Source organism: Ambystoma mexicanum, chromosome 2q (genome assembly GCF_040938575.1).
Source record: "Ambystoma mexicanum isolate Mex_15411 chromosome 2q, UKY_AmexF1_1, whole genome shotgun sequence".
In the NCBI taxonomy this organism is placed as follows: domain Eukaryota; kingdom Metazoa; phylum Chordata; class Amphibia; order Caudata; family Ambystomatidae; genus Ambystoma; species Ambystoma mexicanum.
The window spans coordinates 1,070,869,388-1,070,894,966 of NC_090924.1; the positions used below are offsets into that span (position 1 = coordinate 1,070,869,388).

General features: G+C 46.8%; 1 protein-coding gene across 1 annotated transcript in view; it reads right to left on the reverse strand.

The window, feature by feature from the left end:
* Window positions 1-21,652: 21,652 nt before the first annotated feature.
* DUS3L (dihydrouridine synthase 3 like) overlaps window positions 21,653-25,579 on the reverse strand; it is a 947,437-nt gene continuing 943,510 nt past the window's right edge. Inside the window, exon 14 of the mRNA XM_069648414.1 lies at window positions 21,653-21,802. Within this exon, the coding sequence (XP_069504515.1) occupies window positions 21,730-21,802 (73 nt within the window). The 3' untranslated portion in view covers window positions 21,653-21,729. The remainder of the gene's footprint in view (window positions 21,803-25,579) is intronic.

Sequence of the window (25,579 nt, forward strand, 5' to 3'; positions counted from 1 at the left end):
GAAATCTGAAGGTTGCTGCCACATGGCCTTAGGGAGACGATCGTCATTGGATCAGTGCAGTATAAACCAGTCTACAGTGATTGGTTATTGCTAGAAAGGCAGTTTTGAGGTTTTTATTAAGCAACACAGCTTTCTTTTTACCAAAGATTCCCAGTCTGACGGGGAAGATTCATGAGCATGTGAATGTCACACCCCATGCTGGAGAAGTTTCAAAGGTTGCAGACGTTTTTGCCAGAATTTGAGTTTAGACTAATCCCTCAATCTACTTTCTTCCAGTGTCAAGCCACAGGTAGGCTCATCAAGCTCATGGAGAGGCGGCCTGATTGGTAACTGTTCTATTAGATTTAGACAACACTCTCGGTCTATATTCTTCCAAGATGATAAATCGAGTGACATCATCAAGCTCATTGGGAGGATCAAATTTCGTTTCTGCAAGGGAGGTTTGCACAAAACGTGTTTTAGGCATAGCTCTCAATCTTCGTTCGTCGAGCATTGAAAAACTGATGTCTGCATCAAGATTGTCTGCAGATTCAGGGTTATTTCCTCTAAAGTATACCATGGTTGATTGCTAGAGAGTAGCGGACAACGAAACTCCAATGGCCACCTGAGCCGAAGGAGCTGGCAAAGTTTTAATGACAAGAGGGGACAGTAGAGTTCCATCTATGCAAAAGGTGGGAATTTCAAATAGACAGGCATTTCTCCTCGAGGAGGCTCAGTTTAATCACCAGCCCCCCTTGAGGATGTAGTAACTATAAAATGAACAAGTTCCTTTCCGAACACTCTGGGCCTCATAATTATGCCGGTCCAGTAACAACTGTGCTGGTAAGCCTACTGGCATCGTTGTTCCCGGACCGGCACAGTACGACTGAGGGCAGGTGTCATCACACCTGCCAGGGTCAGACCTGGCGGCCAGAACGGCACCCGCCAGAGTTTCACGGAAGCACCGGCACCGTTATGAACGGTGCCGGTGCTTCCGTGGTCCCCATTTCCATGGAGTCCTATGGGCCTATGACTCCCAACTGCCGGGGAAGTAATACCCCGGTGTTACCGGGAAGTCAGGCGCCAGTAATTTTTTTCGGGTCTGGCGGCAAACCGCAGGTATTATCGGCAGGGTTACCGCCAGACCCGTAATGAGGCCCTCTGACATTTGCCAAGATGGCTGCTACAATTCTCATCGAAACAAATGTTTTAGCATTGCTTGTCCCACCTGTGAGTTATTTCTGGTCTGAGTGTCAACACAGAGGTGTGTGAACATGTGTACTGAACTCCATGTGGAAGTCTTGCCGATAGTGTCTAGTGACACAGTGGCAATGAATGCTATTACAGCCCCCTGTACCACGTGTGAACTGTGCTTTAGGTGTAATGGCAGTGTTTTGTTTGACAGTGTTTAACAGTACTGGATGCATCTCACGATCCATCTAGGCATAGTAGCCTTTGAGACATGGTCCCCCTTCTATTCTGGCTGTTAAGGAAACAAAGAACTGCTCCGATTGCCTGAGTAGTTTAGTCTTATTGAAGCAGTGCATGACTGCCCTTCGAACATGCAGCATGTGGAGTGCTCTTTGCCCTGAATTTTAAAAGAAAGCTGGCATTTCAATTGATTGGTTGACATGAAACTTACAAATGTATTTAGGTGGTAATTGTGGTTGTGTTTTGAAGATCACCTTGTTTTTTGTGTATTGTGACAAAGGGTTCTGTCACAGACAATGCCTGAAGCTGCTCTGTGAATAGGTGTAATCGCTATGAGAAATGACCTGGTAAGTGAGATCTTTGAGGCTTGCTTTCTGCATTGGCTCAAAAAAGGAGCCCTATGAGCTTGCTTAGGACGATATTTAAATCCCATCCTCGGGCTGGGTTTGCAATTGGAGGGCAAAGCCGTTTTACTCCTTCCATGAAGGCTTTGATGACTGGAACTGTCCACCTTGAAACTTTACTCTGCAACGTTGTATAACCAGATAGAGCTGCAAGATGGACTTTTAAGGAATTTAAAAAAAGACCCAAGTCTAATAAATGCAATAGGTAGTGCACTATATGTGATGGTGAACAGTCAATAGGGTCGATATTTTACTTTTTTTTCCCCCCCATACTACACATCTTTTGCATTTGTTAAAACAGCAGTGTCTAGTGTTGTGCGTACGGGCTTCATTTAGAAAGTCCATGCATCTAACAGGCAAATTAAAGTGTCCAAACTATGACTTCAGGAGCCAAGCTGCTAAGTTGGTTGTTTCAGGTGGAGGATGTAGGGTTATATCCCTGTGTAAGGAATGTTAGTTTCATTGGTAGTGTTGGGAAGGAAATGAACCTATTCCACCCCCCTGGGCACTTTAGGATGAGGTGAATCCCATGAAAAAAACTGATGTGCCAGGGGGTCAGGAGGGAGGGGGGGGGGGGTGCTAAGAGACCCTGCATGGACATAATATTATGCAAATTGTAGATGTTTAGACTTAGTGTGCGCATGTAAACAGTCACTATTTTGTAGCTATGGCACAAACATATGGCATGCATGGCAGCGCAATAGACACAGTCCGCAAACCTGATTAACAAACCTGAATAGGCCTGAGCGCTGATGAGGTAGAGGCCTGCACTGTTAAGTTCCACAGAAGCCCTCCTTTGTTCTAAAACTGTTGCCAATATGTTTATCCCAAGAAAAAGTATCCTGCAAAGCCATGAGAAGGTGCCAGGTGCCTCCCTGCACCTGTCATCACAACCAGGCCAGAGCAAACCTCCGACCCCCACCCAGACGATTACAAGTTATAGCCCTTACAACTGTCTGAGTCCCAAGACCCTCGAATTCCAAAATACCAGCTGACCCCAGGCCACAGACCATAAACCAGATAACCATAAAAGATCTAAAAGAATGGTCCCCTTATCTGTACTTTACAATGGCATGATTTGTAATGCGAGGTGCAGGGAGGGATAAATCATAGTTCAAAAGTGAGGGTGGAAGCCTTGAACGCCGGACGACGCAGCTGGGATAAGTGAAATGTGTGCAGGTCAAAGTGACCTCGAACCTCCCCCTGTACCAGTCCATTATCATGCCAGGTGCCCTGTGTAGTAATAGAGTAGCATTGTTACAATAACACATTTGTCTTTTTGACCTTGGTTTCCTGGGGAAGATGAGCTGAACTGACTCCACGTGACGGAAGACTGACAGAAGGGGCTGGGGCCAATGGCCCAGCATCCCCCATATGGAGTAGGTTTTTACTGTTGACCATGTTTTAGCTCTTGCTTGCACCCTTTTTGCCCAGAACGTTCCTGAGCAGCAGAGTTGTTTGCTGGCACACGTATTTTTTGTATAATTAAAACTTGTTATGCTTGTAAGAATCTCTTGGCCTTTTTTCCCTAGTGGGTTGTATATTTTTTTGGTGTGAGGGTTTAGGGGGGTGCTTGCAATTGGTGACCCTGATGTGATCCCAGCGCCACCATACCTGCGGAGATATCGGGCAGCTTCTCTGAAGGGGCCACGCCCACCTACAGCAACCAGCCCCAGTGGCTGTGCAAGAGCCGTCTTTGCTGAATTCCTGCCTGCCCTTTGGAGCGGGACACGGCTCCAAGGAGAGTGCGGGCCAGTGCTGTTGGAACCCCATGACAGAGGAGGTTCAGGTGAACACGCATACGTGAGTATAGCCTTGCAAGTGATAAGGAGGGAACAGATGTATGGGAGAGTGTGAAAGCGCAGAGAGTGACATTGTTGTTGGTGTGGCTTATTTTATTTGTTGGTGATATTATTGAGGAAAGGAAAATGGAATGGTAGGGAGCCTCCCCATGAGAAGGTGGTACCAGAAGCATTGTATAACGGAGGAAAAATGGGAAATGAATAGGCCTGTATATATAATTAGAGGGCTCGGGAATAGTAGTTCTTATTTTAGCTTGTTATTTTGGTATCCAGTCCCGAAGCCCAAAGTTTCAAATGTAAATCTTGAGAATACATCTTTTCGAAAAGCCATTCTTTCGAAAAGATATTCTTCCGAAATACATTTGAATATGGTATCTAAATGAAGGTAAGTATTAGTGCAGGGCTGGAGCCAGGGTTAGGATTGGGGCCAGGGTTGGGGCTTGGGTTAGTTTAAGTGTTACATTGGGAGGTTAAATTAGGGTTAGGGTTTGGTGTTAGGGTTAGTTTAAGTGTTAAAATAGGGCCTGGGTTGGGGTTTGGGTTTGTTTAAGGGTAACATTGGGGTTAGGGTTGGGACCAGGGACTTGGGTTAGGGCTGGGGCATGGGTTAGGGGGTGGCGTGGCGGTTGGGTGTTTTGGGGGGGGGCCCCCCCAATATACACAAAAACCTCAAAACGTAACAAGGGGCTGGCCAGTGCTGAAATTTCAGCACTGGACAGCTCCATGTAACGTTTTAAAGTTACAAAAAAAGCATTGAAATGCTACTTTTAACATGTAAAAGTGCATTTCTATTGAAACCAGTCCATGTGTATTGTCGACGGATTGGTTTAGAAATAAATGCACTTTTGCATGTTAAAAATACCTTGTCAAAGCTTTGTTTTTTCGAAACTTTTGTTTCAAAACAATCACTATAAACTGTTATTTTAGTTTGTGTGTTCTCATTGTGTAGGGTGAAGGCCCAAGAAGGGGCACTGTGTAATTAGTTGTGTGTGTGGAGTGTGTGAGCAGAGAAAGGGGGCGCAGAGGAATGGTATTTTATTGGTTTTTTGACATGAGGAAGAGTATGGAAAATGTACGGTTTTTCTTCACAAGCAGTAACAGTGTGCACAGCACGTTTGCACAGGTGTAAAGGCAGCCAGGGCACGACCATCACTACCATGGGAGGAGAAACCTCTAAAGAGTATATGTGTAAGGCCCTACCGCTGTACCGAGACAGACTAGAGAAGTACTATAAGCAGTGTGTAACGGAAAGAAGGCGAATTATCCATGAATGGTGTGCCGCCAATGACCTCTGCCTTAATGCCAGTAAGACTGAGATTCTACTCATCGGCACACCCACTCCCTCCTTCCCTGCAGCTCTCAGGCCGGCCTCTTGGCCCTCTTCCTGCTCCTACCTGTAAAGCAAAAAACCTCGGGGTCATCTTCGACTCCACACTCTCCTTCTCTCCTCACATATCCGACGTCTCTAAGAAGTCACACTACCAGCTGCAACTCCTCAGAGGTATTCTTCCTTGCCTCTCCTTCCCCCGGAAGCTCACTGTCTCCCGAGCCATGGTTCTCTCTAAGCTGGACTACTGTAACAGCCTCTATCTAAATCTTCCTGCCTCTACTCTACGCCCTCTGCAACTCATCCAGAACAGGACTGCGAGACTTGTCCTTGGCCTCAAGCCCAGGGACCGTATCTCTCCAGGTCTGAAATCTCTGCACTGGCTCCCTGTGGCTGCGAGGATTAAGTTCAAAACCCTCTGCGTTGTCCACAAGGCCTTCTGGGGCTTGGGGCCAAAATACCTTTAACTCTCTCTTCCTAAATATCTTCCTTCTCCAGCTCTTCGCTCATCCGCCTCCAACTCCCTCAGGGTCAGCCGCTTCTCCAAGCAACGAGTTGGGGGTAGATCTCTCTCTCCGCGGCAGGGGCCTCCTTCTCGAACAGCCTTCCTGCCTCCCTGAAACTTGAGGAGAACCATCTCCAGTTCTGGAAGCACCTCAAAACCTTCCTCTCTCCCCTGCTAAATTCCTGTCTGAAACTGCACTGAATCTGCAACTGTGCCACTGTCACCGATCTCGGTCCCTGGCCCAGCCACTCTCCCCTTGCACTGCCTCCCTTGGCAACCACTGCACTGCGGGACTGTCTCTGTATCGCTACAGCCCCCCAGCACTTGTCTGCACTTACCCTGCACTTGCCACCAGCTGGCCCTTATTATTTATCCTGTTATTCGACTTTCCCCGTGTACTGCACTTTCCCCTCTCCCTTTCCCCTTGCACTTTCCCTTCCCCCTCTGCCCATGCACTTGCGTGATCTGAATGACACCTGGCCTAGTAGGATCGCTGTCTGTCTTCCCTTTGTGCCCCCCCTCCCTGCCTCGTTGCGCCTTGAAACACTTGTGTATAGGTGTGTTGTCTTATCATATCATATATCAATTACAAAAAAAGAAGGCAATATTCGATCCTTGGAAAATGTTCGAAGACACGGAAGAGTCTAAGGGAGAGGAGGGAGAGGACGGACAGGATGGTAGCAAGGGTGATTGCCCAGGAAGAGAGGGCTGGGCAGCGATAGAGCACAGAGAGATATACCCACTGACAGCCCGCCTCCCGCTGTGGGCTATACTAGCCCAACATATATATCCACTGCAGCGACAGCCCCACTGCCCCCATATGTGTCCCCTCTGAAAGCCCCAGCACATGCCAATGTCAAGTGAAAGCTGACAGACAGGTAGAGCAGGCACCACATGGATGAAAGCAAGAGATTTCCTATTTAGGATAGATAATACACCCATAAAAATGTACATGTAGAAAAAGAGGGGGAAGGATGTGAAGGGGTGGACAATGCTGACAGAGTACAGTAAATGAGTCTGAGGTGATGAGGAGGCCGAACCAGTGCCTGAACGGACTCCACGAGTAAATTGCTTATGGGAAGGGCGGTTAAGGAGCCGGTTTGGCCGGATGGCAGTAGCAAGGAAAAAGAGAAGTGGCAACAAGGCAGAGGGGAACAAGGTACAAATGCAAATGCCTATCAGACATGAAGGGGCTGGCAGGCCTCATTATGTGCCATGGGCACAGATGGCCATAAACAATCTAATAAAAACTCTCCTGGGCCTTACGGCGGGCGCGGGTACGTCGATCTAGGTATTTGAGAAACAGACAGCAGCAGTGCCCCTAGCAGTCAGGGACATCAAAAGCATATTGGTAGATATCTGAGATCAGGCTATTGAAGTGTGGGTAAAGGCGGGGTACCCTGGAGTAACTCTGGGAAGTGATGCACATCATGGAGCATCCTTAAATAAGATTCAAGTGAAGATATGGGATGCGCTACGGCGAGCATTTCCTGACATACCCGACTTACAGTCTATCATGGAAATGTACTATTGGCGCTGATGAAGACCATGCCCAATTCATTCTTAAAGTTCAAGCGATGTGGAGAGCGGAGACGGGTAATTCATGGGATCAATCAATACCCTTTTGCAAAAGGCACTAGACAGAATTGTGGGTGTTGAAGCAAAGGGGTGGCCTGAAATACAGAGCATAATAGTACACCATTGCAGAAGAATCAAGGAGCATGACAGGAAAACGACTTGGCAGGCAGAGGAAGCGAAATTAGTAAAAAACAAATCAGCTAAGGTCGCTGTGGAGGAGCCAGTATCGACGCCAGCACAGACAGAAGTGGCAGGATACACCCCAAATTTCGCTAACGCTAGAATACCTGGTGTGTGGTCAGAAGGACAAGGACAGTGTGGTGGAATACACAGTACCCCGCCCAACAGTGGTAAGGAGGACAGCAGCGAGGAAGAGGTGGGTTCCGAGGGTCCAGGAGGGTGGTTTGGATGAATGGGACCCGGGGTGGGGGGGATTGGGTGGGGCCTTCGCAATACAAACAGAGTGTAGGAGCAGACAGGGGATGGAGTACAGTTATGGTCAACAGAATAATGGTCCACCACCTCAAGGGGCCACCAAGGGCCAACATCCAGAATTACCTCTGTACCCCACGAAATACACCAGGCATACACAGTTACCCCTGCAGATCCCAGGCCCACCCTTGCAACAGCAGCAACAGCAAGCGGTGCAATGATATGTACACCAGAACACTTTCCAACAGGCAGCTGACACCAACCCATTGAATAGAACACTGAACGGAACGGTAGCCCTGTTTCAAGGCACAATCGTGGTGTGGGGTAACCCCTTCTCATTTCCAGGGACAAATACATACCCAGACTAGGACAGCCAACAGAGAACAAGGAAGTCATTTTTATGGTTCATTCGGGGGCTGAGAAATCATTCATCAGTGAAGGGGCCTTGCCATTATCTGGCAAAACTCTCACCACACAGGGATTCTGTAAGGAAGGCATGGTATCAAAGTAAGACAGACACAAGTGATCACAGTTCAAGGGTGTTTATTAAATTGTAAAATGAGTGGGATAAATACCTAATCTAAACCTACATCTAAGATGGGAGCAAGTTACGACCATCAAATAATAATAACGTCCTAGTGGAGTCTAGTCAAATAAAAAAGGGGCTATACTAAAAAAAAATAAAAACAAATAAAAACTATTGCCAATCCTTACCGCTATGCTACAAAATAGTGTGGGATAATGTTTTTAAAAAAAAAAAAAAGTACTCACAAAAGGATAAGTCAGGATGTTATGGCCGGGGTCTCCCTTCCTCACGCTTTTTGGCACGGGACAAGGCGGGACTCCTGGGCTTCTCCGGCAGGAGGTTATAGTTCCTTTTCTCTATATCAGCACCCAAGTTTCTTCTCATGCAAATTCTCTTGCTTCAGAGGGACTGATATGTCAAAACAACAAAACAAAAGTTCCTTCTGCTAATCTTCACCCTTGGATCCCCCTCAGACGCCAGTTTCACAATTCCTTCAAAAGTTGTACAGGGGGTTTTGGCTTGACCCTTGTATGACCGCCTTCCCTATGGCCTCTTGGTATGTGTAGTTCAATACCTTTTTAGTTCAATACATTCTTTTAGTTCAGGAGAGTGGTACCAGCCAGAGACCTTGAATGAACGCCCATGTGGCGTTGAACCACTATCTCTGTTACCAAGTACGTTCACAAAAAGACCTTTGCCGATTAATCTTTGTGCTGTTGCCACTGCAACCTTGAGCCAAACAGTCCAGTCCACTATCAGATTCTTCCAACTCACTGGCTGTGCTGAACTTGATGTCGATTCTTTTGCCGCTGGAGTCAATGACGGTACTGCATTGGCAACCACGTCTCTCCGCCCTGGCTATTAGTGAGGAAGGGTTCCATGTACCGCTGACATCCGTCACACCACTTGCCAGCTGCGTTTCCCGGTCTTACGTTTTCTTTGTCAGAGGCTTTGCGGGTCTGTGTTGGCAAGGGAAATTCCCTCCTTGACGTCCTTTCAGGTCTCGCTGGCCATCTCCTCCGCTTCAACTGCCGTCTTGTAATAGCTGCTTCCTCGTGGTTTGGCCTGTTGTGTTTGTGTTGGAAAGGGGGGGTAGAGTTTCAAAATATCCTATGAGGTAAGATGGGGAAAAGGTTGGGTTGTGGAAAGGCGTCATAAGGAAGGAGATGGCGCATCTCAACCTTCGGTGTCCAACTTCCACTTCCCGAAGACCCCTCATGCAGGTGGTCCTCCCGCACTGGTCCACCCCCAGGAACTGGACCCAATAGCGATGTGCGTGTCCTGACCCCCTAAATGACAGCTCCCCAGGGACGAGTGAGACACCTTAAGGTTTCTCACAATTCTCTGGGGCTATATCTATGGTTCCATACACTAAAGATTTGTATGTAAAAGTAAGGGGGGGGGTGCACGCTCCCCTACTGTACTCAGAGTTCACTGTCAACTTGCTCGGCAGAGATCTGTTTAGGAAGTTGAACATGACAATCTCATTCACTGATCACAGCATTGTCTGCGCAAAACACCAAGGATGTGCGCAATGAGAGCAATCGTGATAATACACGAAATGGCAGGTGAGGTGGTGGCCCGGGGAATACCTGTAGACCCAGACATGTTTATCTACAGCATAACAGTACTCTTAGGGGCTGTGCCACAAATCACCAAGGTCTGTTGGAGAGTGCCAACAGATTTAATTTTTCACCCTGTAGTATACCCAGAATTAGTGGCGGGTACAATATTATCTCTTGACCTTGAAGTACTGCAAAAAGAGTGGTTGTACTAGCAACAGACAGACAGGGATGCGAATGCCATACTGTGCTTTGCATTGATCCCACCATGCCCCTCAAGGAGGTAACGGATTCAGAGCTTTGAGAAAAATAACAGTGATGGAGAGAATCTTAGAGATTTGTATTCCCTGTGAGATCATGATGCAATACAATAAGGTACAGTGCCCCCTAATGGCCAGTGTGGCACCTGCTCCCTTCATTGAGGCAGACTTGAGTATGTGCCTGCACAGCTTTGGTCTGCAAATCCACATGCTGTTAGGCTTTTAAAAGAAGTGATCCCAATACACATTACATTGCAGCCTGGAGCACTGCTACCCCGGGTGAAGGAGTACCCACTATCAAGAGGCAGAAGAGGGGATAAAGGACACAATATAGGCTCTGCTCAATCAAGGGATAATAGAGCCATCCACCACACCGTGCAATACAGCAATCTAACCTGTCAAAAAGGCCACAGGGCGGGCAATTGGAGGATGATCCAGGAGTTACGTCCCCAAAATGATTTCGTACAGAATGAATTTCCTGTGGTGCCAAACCCAGCCACCATTTTGTGTTTTATCCCCAAAGAAGCGACCCACTTCACGGTGGTATATTTACAAAAAAAAATCTTTTCGATACCCTTGCACCTCGACTGGCAGTACCTCGGCGCCTTTAACCATGGACAGAAGCACTACAAACACACTAGTTTGCCCCAATAACAGGATGCTCAGTCACTTTGTACGTTGAGCATTCACTATTTGCCATTTTAGAAAGTTCAAAATCTACCCCGACAGCACAGAGGGCATCGGCATATCCTCTTGAGCACAAACATTCATGTTGTGCGAGGCAAAACAGTAAACCCTGACACTTTACTGACAGAAGTATGTACAGATGACTATTTAGAAACACATGCCTATGCCACATATGAAGGGGAGGAGGGTGGCATTCCTAAAGCAAGGGATAGCCCATTGGAGGAGTGGGAGGTGCTTTTTGTTGATGGGTCAGCGACAATTGATCAAGAAACAGGACAAAGGCATACAGGCGCAAGAGAAGTGCGCCTCAAAGGAGGTGAACATGAAACACTAGTGATGAAGACTACCCATACATTACTCGGCCCAAGCAGCAGAGCTTGTGGCGCTCATTGAAGCGCTACATGCCTCACAAGGTTGCCACGTGAACATCTATTCAGACTTGCTACAACAGTGCATGCTGGGTTGTCACGATGGAAGAGGAGGGGTTTCCGGAGAGCAGACTGTTCCCCGGTACGACATGTCGCACTGCTAGATACATTGATTTCCACATTGTGTCAGCGCTCTGTGGTGGCGGTCGTCAAATGTGCCGCCCACACCAATAACACAAAGTTTTATTGGGAAGCGCTGTGGCAGATGCTGCAGCAAAATTGTGGCCTATCTTCCTGTCCCAGTAATTTCTGAGTATGTCCTGACGACACCAACACACGATCATCACGACATACCGTATACAGCATTGCCTGTTGCGCAGCTCATCGAGCTGCAAAGCAAAGCGCTAAATGAAGAGAAGGAAATCTGGTCCATAAGAGGGTGTAAACAATACAACAGATTTGTTATGGCGCCAGGAATGCTCTGGTAAAGCAGTAATGCCTTATGAGTTGCTAGCAACGGCTTTTGACCAACTTCATCACCCAGCCCACAGCTCGAAACACATTGCAGCAGACATACAAGAGTACTGGTTTGTCCCCAATCTTCAGGAGCGCCTCACAAACATGATCGTACATTGCACCACCTGTCAACGTTTTAGCACAGGCATAACCCTGCGGACTTTACGAGGCACCTTGCTCCAATTGGGCCGTTCTGCGAGCTACACATAGATTATGATGACATGGGAGAATTATGCAATGCGTTGCAGTACTTGATTGGTGTGGTTTGCCCCTTCTCACGGTGGGTCAAGGCAGGTCCTTGTGCACACCCGGATGCCAAATGTGCTGCTAAATTCCTTCTCTGTGAAGTTTACCCCCGATGGGGTGTGTGCAATGTGTTAAAATCCAATAACGGCAAACATTCTTTTGACACCCTTGTGGGGCGCAAAACTTCACAGACAATGTGTCCTCGTTGCCGGCTGATGAGAAAAGAGCACACAGGCTCTGGTGGAAACAAAAATCGAACGTTTCTACAGAAAAACTTGGAAAAAACATACAACTAGCTCAGAGAGCAACACAAGGACTCCCAACACTGAAGTGTGCGGTAAAAATCTGAAGATGGCTGCCAGAGGCGGGGCTTAGGGAGAGGACTGTCATTGGATTGGGGCAGTATGACCCAGAGGACAAGAACAAGTTACTTACCAACTGGTAATGTTCTTTCGACTGGATGTTCCTCTAAAGTATTCCTCATCTTTGACATCCAGCTTCGGCTGCTTTGGAAAAAAGATTCGGCAGAGGGCGCCCTGCGGCGGTGGCATCAAGTCAATTTCCCTTGAAGGCCTCCGTCGAGGGTGGCGTCATCTGATATGATTAGTAGCACGCATGGCGCCCGTTGGCCTCAGTTCTGTTTTTCCCCTCCTTGTGTTAGCAAAAATGCCCATAACCACGGGCAGTACAGTACTCAGCCTTGTTGGAACAAAAGCTGCAATAACATGGGAAATTCTACAGAGGGGTAGGTTGGGAGAGCGATGAAGAATATGTTGAAGGAACATCCAGTCGAAAGAACGTTACCAGTTGGTAAGTAACTTGTTCTCCGAATGGATTGTGTCCTCCAACGTACAGACTCCCAAAGCAGTAACCATGTGTGGAAGAGGGTGAAGAATTTAGATATGCAAAGTGTTAAAGGGAAGAGTAAAGCACTGCCTTACCAAAAGCGACATCCTGAGCCTGGGAAGTATCCGATGAGTAATGCTTAGTAAAAAGTGTGGATTGATGACCACGTTGCAGCATCACAGATGTTTCTAATAGGGACACCCCTTTGCAGGGCTGTCGAAAAGTCCATGCCCCTGGTGTAATGCGCACGTAAACCCTCAGGAGGGTCCTTGTCTGTCAGTTTGTAATATTCAGAAATAGTGAGGATGATCCACCTAGACAAGGTCTGTTTGGAAACAGCCTAGCCTAGTTTGTGTCCAGAATACCCTACAAAGAGCTGATCGTCCACTCGCAACTTGGACATCCTGGAAATATAAAAATGTAATGCTCTCCTAGGGTCCGACCTATGGAGCCTTTCCTCTTCCTTACAAGGGTGTACTGGAGAATGAAAGGCCAGCAGCACAATTTTCTGACTTAAGTGAAAGTCTGAAACTACCTTAGGTAGGAAGAAGGGTCTAACCCTCAACACAACCCTGTCCTTGTGGAATATAGTAAAGGGTGGCTTGGAAGAAAGTGCCTGCAACTCGCTCACTCTACCTGCAGATGTTAGAGCAACCAATAGTATTGTCTTAAAGGTTAGCAACCTCAACGGACATGTGTGCAAGGGTTCAAATGGTGAACACATTAGGAATTTCAACACCAGGTTGAGGTCCCAAACCGGAACCTGAAAAGCAGAAGGTGGGAACACATTTGTGAGCCCTTTTAGAAATAGGAGCATTCCTCAGATGAGCGTTTGAAGTTGGAAAGCGCTGCCAGGTAACCCTTAATGAAAAGAAAGAACCTCACGAGTCGTACATTGAAAAGGTTCAACATTCTTTTCCCTGCGCCAGTCGCAAAATGTATTTCAATGGCAACGGTACAGATACTTTGTTGCTGGCCTTCTAGCCGAAAGCAACACCTCCATCACGTCATCCGGGAAGGTCCCAATCCTTGTATCTCAACCTTGCAGAAACCAAGCGTGAAGGTTTTGAGTGCTGACCACTGGATGGAGAACCCGATCCTCCTCTTGGTGAGAGAAGATCCTCCCATTGTGGAAAACATATCGGAGGACAGATCGACATGTCCAGAAGGTCCGGGTACCATGTTCTCCTAGCCCAATCCGGGGCAATGAGGTTCATGTGGCTCCCGAACTGTCTGAAACGCCTTATTACTTGAGGAATGACGGGGACTGGAGGAAACACGCACAGCAGTGTAAATTCCCAATCCACCACAAACGCATCTCCAAGAGCTCCTTTCGGAGGAAATAACCTTGAGCAGTACTGCTCGCACTTCTGGTTGACCCCGGACACGTACAGATCCACCTGAGGGGTTCCCAAAGGGCAGAGATCTCTTGAAGGACTTCCTGAGCTAACTCCCACTCGTGGGAGACTATGCTCTGCCTGCTCAGAGCATCTGCCGCTGTGTTCTCCTCCCCAGCTAGATGAACTGACAACAGGGAGATTCCTTCTTGAATAGCCCAAAACCAGAGCTGCATTGTCTCTCTGCACAGTGGTAGTGACCCTACACCTCCTCTAATGTTGAGGTAGTGCATGGCAACCGTATTCTCAGTCATTATCAGGAAATGCCTTCCCTGCACAGACAGCAGAAAAGCCTTCAGCGCTAGTCTGATTGCTCTCAGCTCCAAAAGATTGATGTGTAGTTTGGACTCTGATGGGGACCAACAAGTGGGAGACTGTGGGCATTCTGGAATTTTGTTATCTGGAAAATGTCTTGAGCCCTCACCTTGGGTGACAAGCACTTTCCCAAGCATGTGTCTAAGATGGTCCGATGTACTGGAGCTGTTGGGAAGTTGTCATCTGGGACTACTTGAAATTGAGGGAGAAGCCCAGTCATTCGAAATATAGATTTAAAGTGAAAGTTAAATAGTGTTTTCTTTTACCGAAGATTCCCAGCCTGACGGGGAATATTCATGAGCATGTGCATCCATGCCAGACCTAATGAAGGAGCACTACCTTCATTGGTTCAAGTACAACAGGACCCTCCTCATCCCATACCTGAAGGAGGGCACAGCAGCAGTGATTACTACTGGTTCTGCGGCCAACAAGCATACTTGCACCTCCCCCAATCATGGATGGGCTATTGTTCGCAGGCCATGCTGCACTCAGTGATACTAGTAATCCCAGAAGAACACTTGAAAGGGGGGCCAATACCTGACACAGCCCCCAACAGTTTCCCCAGCGTTCAAGGAACATAATCCAGTGCCGCCACCAGAATTTTGCATCCTCGCTCGGAAAAGCCAGTATGAAAAACTGCGAAGGAAGAACAGATCATCAAACGAAGACTCAGCCGCATTGCTTGGGGAAATCCCTGAAGAATACCGATTATTCAGCTCAGCTGAAACCTTTTTCACCTTGCTCTTGATACCCGGCGTACAGGCAGCTGCCAATGTAAAATAGCTGCATATAGTATGCTGTCCAGTTGGCAAATGACACCAAGCATGGGTTCAACGTCATAAAGGTCGAGCTGTGTGCCCTAAAGTTGATGACGATGCAGAACCTTACGTCCGATATGCTGACGGCAATGGAAGGAGGCGTGTGCGGGGAAAAAAAAATCAGGTATTTCGTGTTGCACATTCGTGCCTCCCGAAGATGCAGAAAATGGATTAATGTCTCACATAATAGCGGCACTACACAATCTGGGAGTGCACATGAAAAAAGAAGCTGGTATCAAAGGGGAAGATTGGGCTCCATCTTGGCTAGGAGCCATTGTGAAGATGCTGGTATCTGCAATCGTATTCATCTTAGTCATCTTCTGAACGCGCCAAATGGGACTAGGTTGTTTTGCCAAAGCAGTGCCTAATAGCACAATGATGATGGTTTCAATTGAGGATCCAAAAGCACCTCGCAATACAAAAGATACTGAACTACAAAGACCATGCCATTCCTCGAATAATTGCTATCCCCTATGGAGACGAAGAAGACCGCTTATAACCACACCATCATTGTCCCATCCCGGACCCTGAAAATTATGAGGAAGTATGGGTTGATCTAGCAGGAGATGGGGGATGCATGTATAGGGCATGCACACCTGATCAATATGCGCAAGCAGGAGATAGTTTGCGGTCAGCATGTAGGGCCTGGAGGCCAATAAAGGAAGTACACCGTATGAGGCCGCACTGAGAAGGGAGAATGAGCACATGCATATGATTGCGTTTGTTACTGCAGAAGTAACGAAAGGGGGGAATGTTGGAAAGGAAATGAACCTATCCCACACCCCTAGGTGCTTTAGGGTGAGGCGAATCCTATGAAGAAACCTGGGTAGAGTGGGGCACGCTAAGAGACTCTGCACATACAGATTATACAAATTGTAGATGTTTAGATGCAGTGGGCACATATAAACAGGCGCCATTTTGTAGCTATGGCAGAAACGTAGGGCATGTATGGCAGCGCCGTAGACAAGCTGCAAACCTGATGAAGAAATCTGAATAGGCGCAAGCACTAATGAGTAAGAGGCCTGTGCTGTTAAGCTCCACATAAACCCTCCTTTGTTCTAAAACTGTTATTACTTTTAATCCAGAGAAAGAATGTATTCTGCAAGGCCATGAGAGGCTAGGCCCCATGCTGCACGTGTTATCCAAACCAAGCCAGAGCAAACTTCCGACACCCCACCCAGACAACTACAATTTATAGCCCCTAGAACTGTCCAAGTCCCAAGATCCCTGAAATCCAAGATACCAGCTGACCCCAGGCCACCGACCATAAACCAGACAACCATAAAAGATCTAAAAGAATGGTCCACCTAGCCGTACTTTAGAATGGCATGATTTGTAATGCGAGGTGTGGGGAGGGATGAATTATAGTTCAAAAGCGTGGGCGGAAGCCTTGGACGGCGAACAACGCTGCTGGGTTGAGTGAATGGTGTGCGGGTCACAGTGACCGCAAGCCTCTGCTGTACCAGTCCATAATCATGCCAGGTGCCCTGTGTAGTGATAGAGTAGCATTGTTAGAATAACACGTTTGTCTTTTCAACCTTGGTTCCCTGGAGACAAGCCGAGTTGACCCCACGTGATGGAAGACGGACGGATGGACGGGCTGGGGCTAATGGCCTGGCATCCCTATGGAGTAGGCTGCCCATGCATAGGGTCGCACCAACCAGTTGCACAGGTTTTACTGTATACCGATGACGCTGCCCCTTTTTAAGCTTGTGCTTGCACCTTTTTTGCCCAGAACGTTTCTGAGCAGATGAGTTATTTGCTAGCACACCTATTTTTATAATAAAAACTGGTTATCCTTGCAAGAATCTCTTGGCCTTTTTTCCCCTAGTGGGTTGTATTTATTCTGGTGTGAGCATTTAGGGGTGTGCCTTCAGTAGGCAAATTGACATTTTGAGGAGGTGGGAAGGCCACGTCTGACGAGCCCACATTGGAGCTATTAGAATCATTGTTCACGTCGCCTGGTGCATCCTATGGATTACTTTGTTTAATAATGGGGTCAGAGGAATGGCATAAGCAAATATCCCTGACCAACTAATCCACAGTTTGCTCCCCTTGGATTCCTGGTGGTGTAACTTAGGCATTTTGTGTTTACTCTTGTGGCAAATAGATCTATGACCATATCCCTTTGCGGTTTGGTGGAGACAATGGGCTCCCAACCTGAGTGTGATTGCCTCTGTTGTGATTATAAGGAGTGCTGGTGGATTGATAAAAGCTTTTCCCTGTAAAATGTGTTTTGTCTATCACTGAAGAGCCGACAACAGGATTTGTGAAACCTCCACTAGATTGTCTCAATTGCCTTCGACCATTGTTTCGCTAACCATTCTTGCACCGGACGCATTTGAATCCTTGCATGTGGCAGGACACCATCTTGCCGAGAAGACGCACAACCTTTCCAACTGTTATCTCTCAACCAGCTGTATAACACGTTATTTGTTGTATTAGGTTTTGGACCCTCTCATCGAAGAGGAAGACTAAGGTGTTTTTGGTCTGAATGACTGCCCCTAGGAATTGTCTTTGCAGACTGGCGATTAGGTTCCACTTCTTTTCGTTGACGGAAAAGCCCATTTTGTGCACAAGATTGTTTTCTGTGTATTTAGCTTAATTTGTGGTATCTCTCCAGTTATTAGCCAGACGTCCAAATAAGTGTACACTGGAAAACCTTCTCTGCATAGGTGCGCTGCCACTAAATCTAGTACCTTTGTGAATACACAAGGGGCTGCTGCGAATGTGAGCACCCTGAATTGATAACATGACTGACCCAATTTGAACCGTAGGTATTTTCAATGTGCAGGCAGCATTGAAATATAAAAGTATGCTTCTTTCATATCCAGTGTTGCCATAAAGTGTCCTCTTTTGAGCAATGGACAGACTTCTTGTAGCGTTGACATTCTGAATTTTTGCGGCTTTACATTAAGGGTTCATTGGTCTTGGGTCCAGCAATGGGCATTTTGTTTGGTCTTTCCTTAGAACAAGGAAGTACACAGAATAAATACCCTGGTTTACCTAGGTGGTGGCAATAAGTTCTATGGCTCCCTTTTGTAGTAGTATTTGTATTTCGTCTTGTAGAATCTGCAGATGTTCTACTGCTATCCTTCTGTGTCTCGGCGGGTGATTGCGTGGTTGTTCTTGAAACGATGCAATACAAGTTTTTTTTAGCGTTGACAGCACCCAATTGTCTGAGATGATCCCCTCCCTTAAGTGGGTGAATATTATACAACCCCTACTATGAAATGGGAGGGGACCTGGAGCAGCGAGTCATTGTTTTTCAGAAGTTGGAAAACCTCTTGAGGTTTGGCCTCTACCTCTGCCCCTTCTGAGGTGTCTTGGAAATGAGGACTGAGAGTAAGACCCTGGTATCCAAACCATGAGGAGGACCCTGCACCTTAGGAGTAAGTGGTCTGTGCTGCAGACCGTGAGTAGCTTTGGCCAAAAAAACTCGGCCGACTTGTTTGTGTTCTTCTCTGCTGAAAAGGGCCATTTGAAATTTGATTAAATGTTCTTAGTGTTTCATGGTCCTTTTATGCAGTTTTGGCCTGATCCACTGCTTTGCCAAATGGGCCCAATTTTCTAATGGCATATTTAAAAAGAGTAGCTTTAGTCTGCCCTAAAGCCCGAGTTTCAGAGCCAAGCATGTCTCTTTAATAAGGTTCTTCTGCAATGATTCTTCCAGCAGTATCCGCTACATTTAGGATGTTTATTATAGTACTTCATAAGCTCTGTGAAGCCTTTTAATCGAAAGTCGATTGAAAATAGACTTTTCAATGTCGATTCAGAACTGGATTCTCGAATCGCATTATAGTTGACTTTCCTAACTGAAAAAGCTTCACAACAGCAATTCATTATGGGTTGATGGATACAAAAGCACTTGGCTCTGCGCCAAATAAAAATAATAATAAAAAAAAAAACACACTGGCCGGATTTGCACCAGAACACAAAAGGATTTCCTTTGAGTGCTCTGTGCCAGACTGGTTTCTTATTTGGCACAAATCCGTCCAGTAGTTTGGGCTGTGCGCACAAGCACACATTGGACATTTTCACTGTGGGGAAATAAATGGCAAATTGAAAAACACACCCTTTATTTGGCCCTTTATATGTTTTGAGCTGAAACAAGGATTTGCACATAACATTACAATCCTGGGGGCTCCCTCCTCCCCCGAGCCCTAACATAGGAATGACAAATGCTGTGCTGATCTGTCCTTCAACTCAAAAGTTATTAACCATAACATCTTTGCTTTTCCTATGGATGATGGGTTTCATGTTAACTATATTGCCACTCTATAATATAGATCCCTGCACAAAGGTAAAGGAAGGGAAAAGGCCTGCCTCGATGTAGAAATAGGGGCCATGTTGAAGTTTGGTATATAGGTTGCAAAGAGTGGAGTGAGGTGAGCCAGGCCAGTGAGGGATGAATGAGGGTATTGGTGGGGGAAGGACAGAATAGTCAGAAGGCCTGTCTAAGAAGAAGAGCGAGGACTCTAGTAGTAGGGCAGGGGGTCCAAACATAGAAATAATTCTACATACTGGAAAGGCAATCTTGAAAATACAGCCCAAGTGTGGTCCTTGAGATGCTCTCTCATTTAATGGGCAATAGACATGCATTGAGCTCTTCCTGGAATCAATTAACTATCCACGAGGACCAACAAGTTTGAAAAACAGTATAGACGTGCCCAAATAATGTGGCTTCCACAAGATGATATTCCCTTTGTCACTATCATAGACTGGAGAGGCGGTACACCATGGTGGAATGGTCCATTACATATTTAACAGGGCCAGATATCTGTCCCTGTCAAGCGAGGTAGACACCCGCTCAGTCTACGGTGGGAGGCCTAGCAAAGTTTACGTCACAGCCAGTCCCATCCTAGAGGAGGGGTGGGATTTAGGAGGGCCTCCACCTTGTGTCTTCATGTTTGAAAAGAGTTCCACAAGCTATCATGCCATGCCTGCACAGAACCATTCTGGCCAGTGTCTTTCTATTTGTCTCATATGATCTCCAATGGCAGCAACCTTTACAACAAGACAGCAAGCCGATGACCAGAGAGAACGAAAGTCGTAAGAGCTGGAGAAAATTGCACAGCAAACTGAGCATAGCAAGCCACATGACCCACCTCACCTTAAATATCAGCCTGGAGCATTTCAGCCGAATCCACCAGCTCAGGGAGAGAGATGCACCAGCACAAAACTGGAACAAGTCAGGGGGCGGGGCGCCCAGCAAGGTTTGCCCACTCAGGAACATTGTACTCACATGAGTGAGTTCTGTGCAAAAGCACCCTGTTCAAGTCGGCATTCTCCACCAGTCTGGAAGTCCTCGCAAAAACTAGGACAGACTGTTACAGGCTGCCACTGCCGTAGACCGGCAGACCGGTGTACAGCAAAGGGACGAGGCTTAAGACCCCATTTGAATATTTTTCTGAATGCTACACCTCCCCTTGGGAAGGGAAAGGCAGCGGTTGGCACGGGGGAACCAGCTGACGCTTGGGGTGTGGCCAGGGGAGTAGAAGGAAGACCGAGGGGCCAGACACACGAATGACTGAGCAGAGGAGCATGGAGGAGAATTGCTGAAAGTGTGTGCACAGTGAGGTTTTGGTTGGTGCAAGAGTGGTAATTGGGTTGGGGAATGCATGCAAGGTATGTGAGATTAATAGAATGAGTAGGGAGTGAATGAAAAGGTGACTGGGAAGGGGAAGTCAGAGAAGGGGGACTGTCAGGTGCACTACTGCAGGTGGTCACGGACACTGGTGCGGTGGACAGGGAAAGACCAAAACCAACAGAGGCTTGTGTTCTTGTGTTTTGCTTGTGTAGGCACCATCACCTTCCCTAACCACCCCCTTTCTATCCATAACCTCCATCTATACTCTCTCGTTGGGGCTCCCAACTCCCCCTACCCATCCATCTAAGCATCTTAATCCTCTTCAACCATTTTTGGCTAAGAGCAGGCGCAGTGGTAATAATCTTGTCATCTCACAGCTGGGGAGGGGGAAGCAGGATGCTTGATATTGGTAGGTGGAGTAGGAGAGTAAAGAGTGGGAGGAGGAAATGGAGAGTGACCGAAAGATGTACGGGGAGGAACAGCAGAGCATGGGAAGATCAGATCAAGTGGGGCCCGAGTGTTTGAAAGGCACAAACCCTTAGGTTACCTCATCTTGGGGAATTTTAGAGCATGGACCATCTAGACTGTTCCCAATAGGGAGTTTTAGATGGATAAGGTGTTTGCCTTTGGGCCATCACCGTTAGCTAGTCCGTGTTTTTGATATTAGTGGTTATCAATCTCTAGTGACCATCCTGGGGTTGAAAGACTCTTCCATTAGAAAGGGCACACCCGTCTCTAGACAGGATAGAGCCCCTTGATTACTAAAACAATAAAAACCATTTAACTGTTTCCAAACGTTGCTGTTTTCTTGATGCCATCTGGGACACCAAATAAAAAAACAGTGGTTAATATCTAGGTACAGATCTTAAGCGTTTACATTTATTATTTTGCACCCTAGACAACAAATTGCAAGATATCTTCATTTGATCAGGAGTTGTCAATACGAGTGTATGAAAATACTTAATTTAATGAATTGTTGAAAGATTCAGACCACCTTCACCATACACACAAAATAAATACGGGTTTAAGAAAATACTAAAATAAGGGTACATACACCGCCCAGTAAAATCAACACGGTTTATTCAAATGTTATTTACTGCAACACTAACACTGTGCTCATAATATATAAACCTTAACTTTCTATTTATAAGAGTTTGCTTTATGCTTGGGAAGGAAGGTGAAGTTTTGAGGTACGGGTCCCAGGAGCATTTCGCTGTGAGAAAAAATAAAGAAAAAACAAATCTTACCATAAAGTCCACAGTATGATAGCAATTCTTTATATTCAGCAATCACTATAAAACATGATTTCCTAACATTTACAATGAGCCTCTATTTGTTTTCCTTTCCCAAGTAATGTAATCAACGTAATGTAAGAAAACAATATTTTCCCCAATGTCAAGTACATTTTTCAATGTTATTAGTCAAGGCACATGATATGTGCCTAGCCTTTCAAAAACAACACAAAATCAGCTTTCTTTGGTAATGTAGTTAGCATTTTCAGTAAAGGCCATAGCATAAAAGTACAAATTACTCACCATACTGAGTCAAAACACATAAGTGTGCGACTGTGTGAAGAGACAAGATTGATCTAACAATGTGCTTAGTGAGGTTTAGTATTGATGGGGTGATGGGTTGGTGTAACAGCTGTAGGATCAGGGAGAAATGCTAAAACAAAAAGGAATTCTCCTAGATAGAAGAGTGCAAAGGTCATTAACTAAACAGTGATCTTTTTCTGGTGCCTAACACTTTGATAATGTATGTTCCAAATTAAAAAGTCTCAACACCTAATCTAAAATGTTATTGCCTCTCCTCGAAACACCTCACTCTAAAAACACACCATTTCCGAAGCCAGTGGCTAAAAAAAAAGGTCCAACTCCTACTCTTAAAAAGCTATGTAGCCTTCTGGATACCCAAATCTATCAATGCAAATTTCCAAGGAATGCCTAAAATAAGAGTTCACACCTAATCTTAAAAGTTAATCACCAATCTAAAACAAGCAAAAATCAAGCGCCAGGCAAGATTCTGGAAGTGATACAGTGAGGTTCTCAGGAGTTCTGTCTTACAAGCCTTTTGTCAAGTTTGCAGATTTTACAATCCTACATCTGTTAGGCCTGTGTCAGGCTTGCCATAAATCTTTATATGCCTCTTCCAGCTCCTTGTATTTTGCAACAGCTTTCCACAGGTCCCTCTGGACCTCCCAGCACTTGGGACAGGTCTCAACTGGACTGACTCCTGTGTTGCTTTACTTTCATGCTTCCTGGTACCAGATTACGTCTCAGGGTTTCGACAGGCCTTCTCTGTCTAGGGTCTAAGACTCGGGAAACCCCTCCCTGTCAACATCAGGCTTGCCCCATCGCTGCTACTGTCCAGGATAGGGCTCAAGACCATTCTCTTCAAGGAGTGGCTCCTCTCCAACACCTATGTCCACACACCTTGCACTCCCCCACCCTACCCAAGACTCTGATCTGCTCCCAACTGTCTCCTTCCGTGGTTGCTTGTAGATCCCTTGCTTTCAGTTGCCCACCCTCCCCCTCCCCAGTTAGCCCCATGCTTCCTTTTTCTCTGCTTCCTTCACTGTGTTCTTCCCACTATGACTGTAAAGCGCTCTGTTGCTTCCAGCGCCGAATAAATACCCTAATAATAATACATTTCAAAACAGGTCAATTCTGCACCTCTGCTTTTTCTTCAGATTCAAATTGATCGTCCCTGGATCCCAATTTCTTTGTCAGGATGCAAACAGGTCCCTCTTGCAACTATTTTCCCTCTTACAATTCCGACAGGTCTCTCCTGGACCATGATTTCATCTTCCAATGTCACTGAGGTAATGGGTACTTCCCCAGGCCTTTAAATTAGGGTACTTGTTTGGCAGCAGCTATTGTTTCACCTTCCTGTCATGGTCGCCCCTCAGTACCTCTGGGTCGCAGGTGGCCTCTGCCCTTCCAATTTCTTTAAGGTTAGGGAGTTGCACAGCAGACACTAGAGATCCTTTCCTTCAAGGGTTCCCAAGTCTCTACTGCCTTCAGCCCTCTGGCTCCTAGCCTGCTAAGGAACAACCCTATGTTCATCCACAAAGAACTGGATTGAGATTTTATCACTTTGGATCAATTATGCGGCAGGAGACTGGCCCATCTCCTCCCTTAGTCATCCAGACTTCTGACCTCAGGAGGTTGGTGGGGGGGACTTTCTCTCCTCTAAGTTTCCCCAGAATCTTTTATGATCCCCAACAGGGGGCTTGACCTTTTCTCCCACTCCAGGCTGGATATTTCTTCTGGGTGTGTGAAATTCTGATTGCTGAATTATTCTATTTATTTTTTGCTTGCTAGCATGGACCTGCATAACTTAGATTGAAGTGTGCAACGCCATCTTGGAATTCTCAGTGTCGCAGATAACAACTCAGGGTTGCCCTGTGGCTCCTCTGCTCCAAACCGATATGCACTGTGTTAGTGGTGTTTATTCCAGGTGCGCACAAAGTAGTGTTTTGTTCACTAACTTGCCTGCGAACTCCGCTTGTGCATGTATCAGCACTTTTTTGCCCTTTGCCAGTAGTTCCTTTAATATATGCTTCTTCACTGCATCCCGCAGTACACCTTGGCAATTGCAGTCCTGCAGGCTTGAACTCTGAAGTTGGATGCCTGCTAGGTTAATACTGTGTATTTGGGGGGTTGTGGGTGCAATAAGCCGATGGGATCCCTCCTCTTCCACCACCTGGGAGCCACAGAGTGGGGGCCGGACACACCCAGTCCATGGTAATCTGCTTCACCTGCATGCAAAAATGGGGAGTTCGGACAACTCATCACACCAAGGAATCAAAAATTATAAGTTACTCCACGTAGTGACTAACATACTCCAAGTCCATAGTCCCCTTTCCTCCATACTGCATGGGCATCCCTCGCTAGGGACGGGAGACGGAACCTTTTTTCACCAGAAAAATCAACTTCCCCTTTAAATTTAGTTGCACACGTGGGCTCGGCCTTGGGAGCATGCACTCCCCTGACTCAGCCCATCCATGCTACTCATCAGTCCCCTTTGACGCATCAACAAAATTACCATTGCCTAATGACACTAGTTTTATTAGGGGGGAGGATGGTGGGACGTAAGGAGGAAATGGGACTATGTACTAGGAGTATGTTAGGGACTACGGTGAGTAACTTCTAATTACTCCTACATCCGTCCCCTTTCCTCCACACTGTATGGGTGATTACAACTGAATGTAGCCCCAGGGTGGAGAGCTGCCCCTCCTAGGAAAACAAGTTCCTTAACACTACCTGACCAAATGCTGCATCCGACCTGGAACTGGCATCCAATAAGTAGTGCTTGCAGAAGACCCAGGGCACAGCCCATGTAGCCGCCTTGCTGATTACTTGCCACGGGACATGCCTCTTGAAAGCCACCGCCGTGGCCTTAGCTCTGAAAGCGTGGGCATGCATATTTGCTGGGAGAGGTTTGTGCTGTGCCCCTCGTAGGCCTCCTTGATGGCCGTAACCATCCACCTTGCTATGGAGGCCTTGGAAGCCCGATAGCTGGGATTAGACCAATCAAAGGTGACAAAGAGCCTCTGATTTGCGGAAGCTCCTGGTTCTGTTCAGGTAGTATTTTAGAGCACGCCTGACATCTAGACAGTGCAAATCCCTGTGAGCGTCGTGCTTATGGGATACGAAGAAAGTAGGTAACACCATCTCCTCATTCAGGTGTAAAGAGGAGAACACCTCAGGTAAGAATGCAGGGTGAGTTCTAAGTACCCTTGTACTTATGAAAAGTAGTACAAGACTCTGTGGAGATGTAAGGCCCACCACGAGGGCTGTCTTAATGGTGACTAGCCTGATGCCCGGATGCCATAGGTTTGAAAGGTTTATGCACCAGGGCGCCCAAGACCACATTGAGGTCCCACACCGGCTGTGGCTTCTTGATAGGCGGGTAAAGCCTGGTGTGGCCGGTCAGGTGGCGTAACCACCCGATTGGAGGATGAAAATGCCTCCTCCGAGTTCTGGTA